At 41.2% G+C, this 13,635-nt stretch overlaps 1 protein-coding gene across 1 annotated transcript in view; it reads right to left on the reverse strand.

The window, feature by feature from the left end:
- Positions 1-1,588: 1,588 nt before the first annotated feature.
- Positions 1,589-13,635, reverse strand: part of LOC306969139 (GTPase IMAP family member 8-like) — a gene marked incomplete at its 5' end in the record, with an annotated part of 328,162 nt that continues 316,115 nt past the window's right edge. The window contains 3 exons of the mRNA XM_079564739.1: positions 1,589-3,480; positions 3,934-4,542; positions 5,874-5,933. Coding sequence (XP_079420865.1) covers positions 1,631-3,480; positions 3,934-4,542; positions 5,874-5,933 — 2,519 coding nt within the window. The 3' untranslated portion in view covers positions 1,589-1,630. The remainder of the gene's footprint in view (positions 3,481-3,933; positions 4,543-5,873; positions 5,934-13,635) is intronic.

Consider the following 13,635-nt stretch of genomic DNA (forward strand, 5'->3'; position numbering starts at 1 on the left):
TAGGAGTTACTGCGCGGACGTTTTGCTCCTGTATCGTTACGCCTCACAATATAGTACCCCTGTTTATCTGCTTATAAAATCGACATGTTACATTTCTGTGTAAATATACTTCGCATGAAAACACTTCACGTAACTTTATTTAAATAGGGAACACGTGGAAGAGCTTGGTAGCTTCTATCGTGAGCTTTTTTGGAGCTATATGACATGTGGGAGAGGCTGCGTATGTGCTCCGTTTGCGTGACAGAGCGCACGGACAAAGACCAGACGGGAATATATTAACTCGACTAAGGTTAGGTAAGAACATATCTCAGTATGTAAAAACGGTGGCCTATTCCTTTAACTAACTTAGGAGTCAATGCAGTCGGAGCTAAAGCAGTGTCGAGGCGACCTACAACATGTGTGAACAGCCTTAGATACATCATAGATAGATCATCTGTTTTATCTGGGTACCATTAAAAACATCTATGCAGTAATTTCACCTTATAGCCATTAACACAGGGGTGCCCAAAGTGGGGCCCGCGGGCCAAATTTGGCCAGCCGAAACAAATTTGTTGGCCCGCCAGAGAGTGACCTACTTTTGCGCTGCGTGTGGTTAATACTAACTCTCTTCCATTCATTCTCAAAGGTAAATATGGATGCAGTACACTTTTTGGCCACCAGCGTCAAATTGGGGGCGCTGTTTCACTCCATTCACAAAGTTAAGGAAACACTGTTGTGGTGTCTTGGTATTTATCAATTACAGAGCGTTACAGAGCAACTTTTATTGCAAAGGTTGTTGACGTCAACAACAGCATATGTTAAAAAGTGACTTATAAAAGAATTGATGCTGAACTGACACTTTCAAAATAATCTAATGCGGCATTTTCTTTGAGTTAATGAATGAGGTAAAGTCACTGTAGGTGCTGTAGATGCAGGAGTTTCTTTTTTGCCCTAAATTGCTACAATAGTTGATTTTGTTCTACTAAAACTAGGCTTTTGCCATAGTTACCATTCGTTTTGATATAGCATGTTATTTGCATAGACATACATTGCATAGCATAACAAATGCAAATACAGGCTATCGAAAACATTAAAAGTAAATAAAATAAAGTAGCTTTATAATTTGCAGTTATATGTGTTTTTCGTGCTTGACGTCGCCGTGTTTGGCCCGCGACTCAGAGGCACTTTTTCATTTTGGCCCACGGAGACAAAAAGTTTGGGCCCCCCTGCTTTAACATAAAAAATAAAAAATATGCTATGACAACAACCGGTATAAAACACTCAAAAAGTACCCATAATGTAAATGTCCCAAACAAATGTGTTTTGTTCAAAATCCTCTTAACTCCTGCCTTAACACAGCACATTTTCTCCAGTCCAGTTTTACCCAAATCTAAAAGTGTGTTGATTCATTGGCCTTATAACATTGTGATAATGTAAAAACACAAAAAGACACTGGTAAACATACATTTCACCAAAGTTATTTCTTCCCGATGAGCCACCATCTTTGTCTCTTTCTTTTCTAAATCACTTTCCATCAAGCCTCTCCTTGTTTTTTTACTTGCTCTCATCTCACTTACAGTATGCACTGATTTTACTTTTTATTGCTTCTTCCTTTAGTTTGTCAATGTCCTGTTGACATTCTTCCCCATGTTCACCTTTTCATCCATTCATCCTTCTTCTGCAGCAGTCTCTTCATCTCCTCCTTTAGTTTTTTCATCTCTTCATCCTTCTCCTGCAGCAGTCTCTTCATCTCTTTTCGAATGGCCGCCTCCGCCCTTTGGAGCATGTCGTTGGTGTAGCATTCGCCTCCGTTCTCCCTCACCATGTGGTCGATCTTCTGTAGCAGCTCCTTCACCTGAGTGCGGTTCATTTTATCACGATTATCAAAGACATGACAGCGGTTTCCACAATCAGAGATCAACTTCTGCAAGGAAATATCACAATGTGCTATGTAATTTTGAAGTGACATGTCATATTCAACCAAATCATCTCCATGAGTGAAAAGGATGATTGTGATTTTTTCTGCCCCTTTTCCAAACCCTTTTTTGATGAGTTCAAGTGTCTCTTCCTCTTCCGGTGTGAACCGCCCGATTTGTAACACCAGCAGAAAGACGTGAGGTCCAGGAGCTAAAAGACTGACACATTTTAACATTTCCTCAATAACTTCATCCTGTGACAGACTGGTATTAAACAGACCCGGAGTGTCAACAACAGCAACATGGCGTCCATCTACAGTACTCTGTGCCTTCTGACAAATTTGTGTTACTGACACACAACCTGCCTCGGCTTTCAACTCTTTTCTTCCCAGGATGGTGTTTCCTGAAGCGCTCTTTCCATTGCCAGTTTTTCCGATTAGTACAATCCTCAGACAATCAGAACTCAGGCCATCAACACCTAGTTCTCTCTGAACTTGTACCAGTGTCTCTGTCGTGTAGCTGTGAGGTTTGTTCTTGGCTCTTAAAGTCTCTACAGACTCCAGCAGCTCAGAGACCTGCTGCTGCCCCCTGGTGTTGAATATCAGATGTCCTCCTCCACAGCTCTGACTCAGCTCCTGGACGTCTCTGTCTCCTTTGTCAGAGTGAACCACAGCTGTAGAGGGGTCAGGGTCCACAGTGAACAGAATCATAGTGAAGGGATTGACTGCAGAGCTGAATGTGTCCTGGATGGTCTGTAGCTCTGCCTTGTCTTCGTCGGTGAGGGGACCCACCGGTAGAACCAGGATGAAGGCATGGACGCCCTCAGGACCACAGAGGGAGATGCAGCTGAGGCACTGCTGCATCACTGCCTCCAGAGGTTTTCCAGACAGAGCCGGCAGCTCCACCAGAGACACCCAGCGCCCACACACCTCTCCCTGGTGTTGGACACACTGCCCTGGGCTGAGAGCTGCAGCCTGACCTAACATGGACTGAACTACTGAGCTCTTCTCTGCTCCTCTGCTCCCACACAGGACCAGGTTCAGAGATGGCTTCTTCAATTCAGTGAGACTGAGGAAAGACTTGTAATTTTCTCGAACAATGTTTTCAATCTTCTCCATGAACTGACTGTGGTTTGGTTCAAACATGTTGTGGTGCCGTTGGTCACAGTCTTGCAGGAGCCTGTTCAGAGGAACACTTGTTTCTGTCCAGGGGTGACTGTACGAGGTGACCACCATGGAGTGTTTAAAAGCATCAGGCCCAAACAGACTCAGGATCCAGTGGAGAGTTTCTCTGTTGTTCTCAGTGAATTCTGAAGGCTTCACCAACAGCAGCAGGACGTTGGGTCCTGGAGAACACTGAGACAAACATCTCTTCATTTCTTCTCTCACAGCCTCCACAGACAGTCTGAACAGGTCTGGAGTTGACACCACTCGGATTCTCTTTTGCCTCCACTCTCCATCTGCGACTTCACACTGGGCTGATGCTGGAACTGAGAAAGACTTGAATTGTTTTGCCTCAATGATGAAGTTCCCAACATCCGATTTTTCATCACTTGCTCCAAGTAGAACAATCCTGATCCCCGGCACTGTGGAACATAAAGCTTAAGATGACTACATGTATATATGTTATTAATGTCTGGTGTAAAATCTAAATGGTTCCTCTGTTCATCAGAGTTCATCAGAAACATCACAGACATTTGAGAATTATTCAAATGATCTGCTCTTTTATGTCTGACGGAGTTCACAATAATGGCATCATTCAGGACAATGATTATTTTTATCTACTGCCTGTTCCTCCTACAGCATACATCTCTCTTCAATCATAGCTTTGAAAAATATGGATTCAAAAACCTATTTTGTCCCAGATATATTTTTAAATGTGGGTTTTACTGAGAAGTATAATCTAACATTTTAATGTTTATCTCCCCCATGGTCCTCCGGGTTAAACTCTCTGCAGCAGGTCGTGTTGGACTACGGTCTTACTGTATGTGTCATTTCAATGAGATAATGAATGATGTGTTCACACTGAATGAACTTACCAGAAACCTGTGCTGGGTTGAAGTTAGCAGGCAGAGTTTTTTGTTGACTTAGATGAGAATCTTGTTCAGCTCGTTCACAGGTCACATGATCCCCATTGTTTTCCTTTACGATTTGACCCAGTCGTGTGAACAGCTCCAGAGGTTCCAGGTCTGTCTGTTTCAGGTATCTGTATCTGCATTGTTTAATAATGTCTCTTAGCGGAGGATGTTGACGGTCTATTGATGAATCTGCAGCGCCTCCTTGAGGCGTCAGAAGCAGCACCAGTGAGCGTTCGAAGGCCTGCTCGCTGAAGTTCTCCAGGACTGACTGGAGTCTGGTTTTGTGTTGCTCAGTGAAGTCTTCAGGCTGTAGAACCAGCAGGAACACATGAGGACCAGGGGCACAGAGGCTCACACAGTCCTCCATCAGTGCAGACAGAGCGTCCTCACACAGGTTTGGGTGCAGCAGGTCTGGAGTGTTGACCAGCACCATGTTCTTCCACCTGCATGGCCCACTGACTCTCACACAGCAGTTCGAGCGTTTCAACACCTTGTGTCCCAGGATGAAGTTCCCCATTGTGCAGGTCCCAGACCAGCTGTTCCCCAGGAGAACCAGCCTCAGCTCTGACACTGCAAGGAGAAAAGTACCGTCACATAAGAATCACGGTGAACCCCAGCCTCGGATCAACTTTACTTAATATTAAAGATACACTAAAAAATCCATGTGTTGGTGAAATGCCTGGCACATAAAAATAAATATTTTCATAGATAGAATAGATTCCAGAGATGCCGTCTGTATCTATAGTTACAGTCATGGAATTCCTACTCGTCTTCTGCCTCAATTTTAAACTATTGACTTTAAAACGTGATGTCACATGAGCACAACCTATTCCATAATAATAACTAAGGCAACCGTCAAAATGCAGATTTATTTGTCTTAGTTCTTGTCATTTGTCAAACAATGATGAAAAAAAACAGCCACAATATTCAGCACATGTGAACCGAGATTCAATTATGTTCTCTTAAATGTGTCCAAAAGTGGCGTCATATCAGTGGCGTGCGGTGACTTTTTGAGTTAGGCAAGCAGTGGCCTGGGACTTAAGGAGGAAGACCCCCCCCCTAGGAAAATTTGAAAAATCATATTTGATTTACTGTATTCTGATGCATTTTAAGTGCACCCACGGGAAAATAAAAACAATACGCTGCTTAGATGGTGTGATCGTTATGCCCCGAAAATCAGTATAAAATACACTAGTTATGAGTTAATATTTTAGTAAAGTGATACAAATAAATGAATAACTGTATTTATGAGTTTTGGGCGCTACTGGTTAAATAAAAATAAAAATATATTTGACAATGATTGGATTCACAAATTAGCCAGATAAACCACACCCACCTCTTTCTGCGTGAAAGTAAACAAGTTGCTGATTGGCGGCTGAGGCTGAACCAATCACGACGGTCACAGAGAAATGACAAGGTGACGTCACTCTCTGCACCACTGTGTTGTAGTTCAATTAACATTAACATTAACATTAGCCAAAACTAATCATGGATGTAGTGGAGGATTTGCCTCTGCGTTCTCCGCGTGAGTTTATATTCACTTCATATTTTTGTGAATTGGACTAATCGCTGATTGGTTTATTTCACTGACAATCTGAGCACGTTAGGCCCGCCCCTTCAAACTGCTCCAGTTGCTCCGTGACCAGACTGACTCCCTGTGTGGAATGGACAGGGAAGAGCATGGCAGAGCCAGACATCACAAATGTGTCATATTATTATTATGGCAGAAAGTCCTTTCTACTGACCAACATCACACATGTTTTTGAATATTGTCACTTCTTTTGGACACTTTTATGATGAAATTATTTGACCATAGTGCAGATGTGCTGGAACTGAAGTGGAATTTCATCATCGTCATTAAAAATAAAATAATCATATTTTATTGAGTGTCATAAACTTACTGGTTGGGGGAAGGAATTCACGGCTGCTGTTGCGTTCCCTGGGCTGTTTTGTATCTCCTTCTGAAAAGCAAACAATGGTTATTTTGTTTTATAAAAACAAAATAGTGAGGGAGTGTTGTAATGCATGACTGTCTTCTGTTTTCTTGTGTTTGCAGCTGCATCTGTACTTCGAGCCCAAAGCACATTTGGCCTGGAGGAACAATTCAGTTTATTCATTTATTCAATCATCAGGACAAAGTCACGACGGAGAGACACCTGACGGAAAAGGACAGAGATCAGACGATTTCACTTTCATTATTCTTTTCATTAAAAGGTTTAATCCTTTTTATTATTTTGATCCTTTTCTTCTTGTTGTAGACTGAAGTTCTACTTTGAACCTTGTTAAGATCAAATCTCGTTCAACTGGTCTAAAACTTTTGATCAGGACTGTAAATGTATAAACTAATATAGAGGTGGTAGAGTCGCCAAAATATTCACTCAAGTAACAGTAATAATAAATACAAGTAAAAAGTAGTGGCCCAAATAAATACTCAAGTAAGAAAGTACTTTGAGAAAACGTTACTTGATGAGTACTATGAGTACTGTGAGTGCCATAAGTAACTGAGTGAACAAGTGATTTATTTTCAATGATGCCACAAATTGTGTGAAACAAAACATCAAACCCTGTGGAGTTTGTAATATTTACAAAGAAAATTCAAAGAAAATACACAAAAACTAAATCATTCTAAAGAACAAGGAGCACGAGACGAAGTACATCAAACTATGTTGCCACTGATAGATTTATTCATTATTTTTGCTCAAGTCAGAAACAGATACTTCATTTTAATGTTACTCTAGTTGAAGTAAAAAGCGCTGTATGATAAAACTACACTAAGAAGTACAATTACTACAAAGTTACTCAAGTACATGTAGTTGAGTCACTTTTTGAAGTAGTTGTACTATTGCAAGTCGTTTTCTCATACACTACTTTTTACTCTTACTCGAGTAAAATTAAAATGAAGCATCTGTTTCTGACTTGAGTAAAGAAAAAAATAATTGGTGCCAGTGTGACTAAAAACATGACTGAGAAATATTTACTTTGACACGTAAAAAAAAATAAAAAAAATGTTTTGTTCCTTGATGCTTCATAATAATTGATTTTTTAATGTATTCTTTGAAAATATTAAAACTTTCACATTATTCCATTCATTTATGTCACGACTGGACCGTGAATCAGACGTTTCCACTTGAACAGTTACACAATACTCACGTTCCTTTCAAGCTGCTCCACCCACTTCAGTAACTGACAGTAAACTTCAATGTTTCCCAATATGTCCATTTGGAGAATCGTATCGTATATTTCTTTATAATCAGCTGAATTTTGAGAAACTCGGCTGCTCAGTTAAAAAAAAAGATGAATAATGACAGATCACCTTCTGCCTCTGGGCTCGACTAAAAAAAAGGCAACACAAAATCAAAGTGGGCTGAACATTGTGGCACTTTCGTTTTGTCTGGTTTGTTTGTGTTACAGTTGGTTTAAAACTACACTTTGTGAGTCTCTTACCGTTTTCTGCCATTCTCTCCCTCTGCACTTTCTCCTTTTATAGAGACATGAGAGCTCGGAGCTGTTCCTGCTCAGGACAAAAGTCTTGATCCGGCGCAATAAAGTTACAACGCGGAAGATCAGAAAGTTCACCTGACGTAAGTGACGCACGGGCGCCCTCTGCTGGGACAGATGCGAATTACAAAGGATTGTGTTTCCTGCTGCACTGTAGCGTGAGGTGGTGGGACATGGAGAGACAGACTTCAGAAATAACTCTTCCATTAGATTAAGGCGAGAGCTGGAACTGGAGTGTTTTGATATTTATCCCAAACGCACACATAGAGGAAGAAAAATGACTTCTTAACCTCTAGAATATTACCCCATTAAAGTAATAGTTGCTCAGTCGAAAGTACGAAAAGAAGTATTTCAGGTAGAAACAGAGCCGTGGGAAGATATTTTAGTTAGGGGGCGCTGAGGGACAAAATTTACCCCCAAAATACTTTTTCTGTGCATAAATCCTATATATTAACCTCTTAACTCCCGCCTGAACCGAGAGCATTTCCTCCAGATCAGCTTTACCCAAACCCTGTAGGCCAGTGTAACGCCTCATTTGAAAGACCTACAAAACTAAATGGATCTTTTTCCTCATGTCAGATTTTTTTTCATCACATTTTTTGTTGGGCAGAGGTCTCATTTTTGTCAAATTTTCGTGACTTTTTCGTGACTTTTTCGTGACTTTTTCGTGACTTTTTCGTGACTTTTTCGTCAAATTATTCACATTTTGTTGTCAAATTCTTAACACTTTTTCGTCCATTTTTTCTCCATTTTTTGTCAAATTATCACGTTTTTGTCAATTTTTTGTCATTTTTTGTAAATTTTGTGTCACTTTTTCGTCAAACTATTCGCATTTTTTTGTCAAATTCTTATCACTTTTTCGTCCTTTTTTTCGCAATTTTTCGTCAATTTTTTCTCACTTTTTGTCAAATATTTGTCATTTTTTGTAAATTTTTTGTCACTTTTTCGTCAAATTATTCGTATTTTTTTGTCAAATTCTTATCACTTTTTCGTCCTTTTTTTTTCTGCAATTTTTGGTCAATGTTTTCTCACTTTTTTCACATTTTCATCATTGTTTTCGTCTCTTTGTTCCAGAAGCTTTTGGACCGGGGTAAAACTGGAGAAAATGTGCTCGGTTCAGGTGGGAGTTAAGGGCTTAATATTGCCTGCAGTTCACAAACTATCCGCCGGGGGGTGCTGCAGCGCCCTCAGCACCCTGGGTTCCCACGGCCTTGGGTAGAAATAAATCATATCAGTGCCCCCACCTGAACCGAGCACATTTTTTGGGTCACGCTGTCACCGCGTTTGTCACATTTTTGTCACTTTTTAGTCGTGTTTTTGTCACTTTTTAATAGTGTTACCTTTTCCGGCACATTTTTGTTCCTCTTTCGTTGTGTTTTTTTATTCCTTGATTTATTCAATTCAATTTAATTCAGCTTTATTCCGGACTCGTCCATTGAAAATTAAATAAAAGACAAGACAAACAATTAAGATGGCCTTTTAAAAAGACAAAAATGCCAATGTCTCCACAAGTCAGATTGATAATGTGTCGCACTCCAGTTTCTATTTGTGAGGGACACTAGTATTTCACTTTCAGACATGGTCAGTCCACACATAAAGCTGTACATCTAAGTTCTTAGACTCTGGCATTGACAAACATTTCTGTGGCACTTGACCATCTCGGCCTCTTCAAAAGCTCACACAGAGCATCATTATAGGCTCCTGCAGCCTGCGCATGCCGGCTTTCTTATGATGAGTCCAGAGATGAGCCGGGAGTACAGTACGCTTTAAATATAGTCACTTTACTCTCTCTGTACAACCGCCAAACTTCTGCGCCAGAGTATTGGCCTGGGCATACAACACTCTGCATTGTCTATAGATATCATCATCATCATCATCATCATCAGTCATGTCCTCAGTGATGATGTGCCCGAGGTACTTGACTTCGCTGACAACATGCAAAACATCATTACACAAATTAAAGTTTGGAAAAGTCATGTTCTTGTCTTCCTTGGTTTTACAAATTAAAACCATACTATTGCAATTGTGTTCTTTTAGTAAGACAGAAGGTTTAGTTTACCTGCTTTACTAGTGTCGATCACTTCTTATGATCTTCCTCAGAAGCGTCACCTGGTGGTGGAGGTGACGTGTCGTAGGCAGCTTACATGGATTTTCCTGTCAGAAGCCATCGAGATCAGGAAACGTGCACCAACATCTATGAACCGGGACGAGGGAGCGCACACCCTATCCCACACCTGGGATGCCATCCTGGAGAAGGAGCCAGTCACTAGAGGGCGTAAGCTCTCCCTACTGACTGGAAAATCCAGAAATGCTGCCTATGACACATAGCCTCCACCACCAGGTGTCGCTTCTGAGGAAGATCGAAACTAGGAAAGCAGGGAAACAAACCTTCTGTCTTACTAAAAGAACACAGATATAATAGGCTTAACCGAAGAAGACAGTATGAACCTTTTACAAAGACATAACCATACTCTTCAAACTGCTGTACTTAGTGTCATGTTTCAGACCATAGGTGGAGCAGATATTACTGTAAACCAGCTGTGTTTGGACTAAACACGACTAAATTTCAATTTATAATTTTTTGCTCTTCATCACATACGTGATATGGAGCACAAACAAAGTCACTTTTTGTTGCTCTGTTTCTGTCTTTTCATCACTTTTTAATCATGTTTTTGTCACGTGTTTAGAGTGTTTTTAACGCTCCTTCTGTTGTTGTTTTCATCATCGCTGTTTTGGGCGCTTTTTTAATGAATCTTTTAGATTTGGGTAAAGCCAAACTTGAGAAAATGTGCTCGGTTCAGGCGGGGCTTAAGCGGTTAAGTGTGAACTTTTCCTGTGAATATAGGGCAGAGAAAAACCATCCTTGTCATTAATCATTTGCATTGACAATTTGTCTCCACAGCGCCACCTTCTGTTCCAAAGTGTGCATAACAAGGCTTAAAGGAACAGGCCAGCGTTTTTCCATACTGAGATCTGTTCTTACCTGAGCTTGAGCTTGAGTTGATACGTACCTGGAATACATTGAGAGAGGCTAAATGCTAACAACATCTTTGGTCGTTTGGCGTAACTGAGCGCACACACAAAGACCAGACAGGTACGCATCAACTCGTCTAAGCTCAGGTAAGAACATATCTCAGTATGGAAAAACTGTGAACTATTCCTTTAAAATGGGACAAAAAAAATGTGGTCATCTTTCACATTGTACGTCAGAGTGTTTATAGAAATGTAGTGGAGTTGAATAGCTTGTTGATGATATTTTAAGGGACATACAGCTACAGTAACTTAATACACTCGCTGCTGTCTTGCTCTCCTTCCTCCTCTTTATCCTCCTTTTCTTTCTTTTTTGCTGCCAGAAGCAGAACTTCTCCACATTTTGTCTGTTTATTCTGCGCTTTCTCTCTCTCCTTCTCCTCAGAAGCACATAAGGCAGGGGCCCTTTCAGGGGGTATGCGACGGCCAATTGTCGTTGCACCTCGTCACCGCCGCTGCAGTGACTGTATTCTCTTGGTCGTTTCTGTCAAATCTGTTGGCCCTCTGCAGCAGCCTGCCTTGCCTAATGGCTGATGAACAAGGCTTGACTGTAGGTGTGTTCGAGATGAGCCAGACGGACACAGTTCTGAGCCGACTGCAGACTCTCGGTGCCGGTTAGATTTCTGTCCGACTCGCTCCAGAGGCTCTGATGTCACGGGCACGTGGGGCACGGAAAGATCGTGAGACCCCAACGAGAGCAGCCGACTTGATCAGCTGCTGCATCTCTCCAGAGGCAACTGCAGCGGCTCCTCGGCCCTGTGCATGATGGGAAAACACCCACCTGTCCGCGGCTCACATTCAGGTGATTGGATACGAGTCTGTGTGATCAGAAACGTGCTCCTCGCCCCCTCCCCTCTCCTCTATTCACCTTCTTCCGCCCCGCCCACTTTTGTCACTTTTTGCTTTGTCTCTGTTATGCATCGCCCCCTAAAATAGAGCTCATGTTTGATGCTCTTACAGAACAACTCATGATTTAAAAGGACGTATTTTCTATTTTATCAAACTTGAACAAACAAACAAATGGAAAGTTTTCTCTGATGAAGAATGATGTCTCTGGAGTAAAGGAAACAGAGCAGGAGGTGAATGACTTTTATTTAGGATAAACTTTAAATGAACGCGATATCTGAACGAGACACTGCGTGATCTGAGGCCACTCTCGTCACATCTTTGTCCCAAACACAATTGTTGTCTCACTGTGTTTTTTGATTGTTTTTGCTTTATCAAGTGTGGACACCTGCTGCATAATAATTTCCTTCGGGACAGTAATAAAGTTGAACCTTGAACCTTGAACACACCTAATAGCACCTGCCAACCCTCCAAATGCAGGTAGATTTGGGCTGTGGGAGCAGTCTGACCCGCCACTGTGGCTAGTGCATATTTATTTTCTTTCAGTGTCCCCCCATTGACATCTGATCATCATTCTACTGCACTATAACTCTCCTGCAGAGTTTAAATATTCTCTACTCCAGCTTGATTATCTCATCTTGTTCTCGTACCACGTCCGTCACGTGCAGCACACCGCTTTCTCTATTCCGCCCCTCCACCTGAGCTTTCCCACTCATGATGTCCGACACTAATGTTCAGGAGTCAAGCTGTCATGGCCCAAGACACGAGACAGTCCAGGTTACTTCTAGGTGCACTAAAGCCCCCGTCATAAAGGCGTCATGCCCACAGGCTAGTGTTGCCACCTGTCCCGGTTTTACCTGATTGTCCTTTTTAATGGCCTGTCCCGGGGAAAAGAAATTTTCTTCCGGGACATTACCACAGCGCAGTCCTACAGGCACTTTTATTTATTTTTTAGCATTGAGAGTTTTCGGCCCTTTTCCTCCAGCCGCTCTCTCTCCTCCGCTGATCACACCCCTACTATTAGTGAAAAACAAACACATGGTTAAACACAAACAAACACCATTTCCATAACAGAAATCACCCATATATACATGTACCATCACCACCAAAACTACAAATGAAATCACCACCTAAAGTGAACCCTGTTCACCCCTCGCTGTCGATAGATTGGGCCAACACCAACTAGAGGGATATTGTTTAAATTAACAAAATAACACAGTAAACTAACTCAAAAATAAACGGCAATCAGCACCTATAAAAGCACAGTGCGATTAGTAAACAATAGTAGCAAATAGAACAATATTGACAAGATAAAAGCATACCTTTAAACTGAACTGTTTGGACTCTTAAAGAACACAAAACAAGGTACAACATCAGTGTTTTGTTTACAATAATGATAATATAGAAAAGTCTTCAAGCCTAAACATTTCTTCAGCTCACCAGAAAGCAACATGTGCACGGGCCTGCTCAGGAAGAGGAAGTAGGCATGTGTAGCTCCTTCCTTTATAGACTGTCATGAGATGTGATCACATGACCTGTCCCTGCCACATTATTTATTAATAAATGTTATACCTCAAGTAATTCAGCTCTGTGCTGCTAAAATGCAGGGTATTTATGTTGCTGGGTAAAGCCAGCATTAAGCACAACACCATTTTCAAGCAATATGGGAAAGAAAAAGGATCTCTCTGCTGATGAAAAGTGTGACATAGTTGAATACCTTGGATTTCATGAAAAATCACTAAGCGTGATTGACTGTTTAGAGATTTGTGGCTGATTCAGAACACACACGGCTGAAAATGAAGGCACAGTGAGGACAGACAAATACATCAGATTAAAAAGAACAGTTGCTACAAAGCAGCAAACAGTTTTTTGAAGCTGCTGGTGCCTCCAGAGTCTCCCGAATTTTTCAGATCATTTCCCTGTAACTATAAGCGTAACATTTCATTGTATGCATTCTGGTTGCGTAGCCAACAACACATTTTATTTGACAAAGGCTATAGATGGAATCATTGCCAATATGGATATTGCATAGGTGCTTTTGGCTAGTAAATTAGCCAGGGCCTGATCACCCATTTATAGGGACGGTCTGCATTCATATTGAAAACAATTAAACACTGCATATATTTTAGCATTTATTTTCAATTTCATTTTATTATCAAATGTTTTATCTGTTTATACACAACATAATATTTACAGCTGTACAGATATTGTACATTATATTTTCTTCAGTGTTTACCGTGGAGCGCAAATATTCCACACTAATGCGCACTCAGGGTAGTGATGTCAGGA

Source organism: Gobius niger (genome assembly GCF_951799975.1).
Source record: "Gobius niger genome assembly, chromosome: 1".
NCBI lineage: Eukaryota > Metazoa > Chordata > Actinopteri > Gobiiformes > Gobiidae > Gobius > Gobius niger.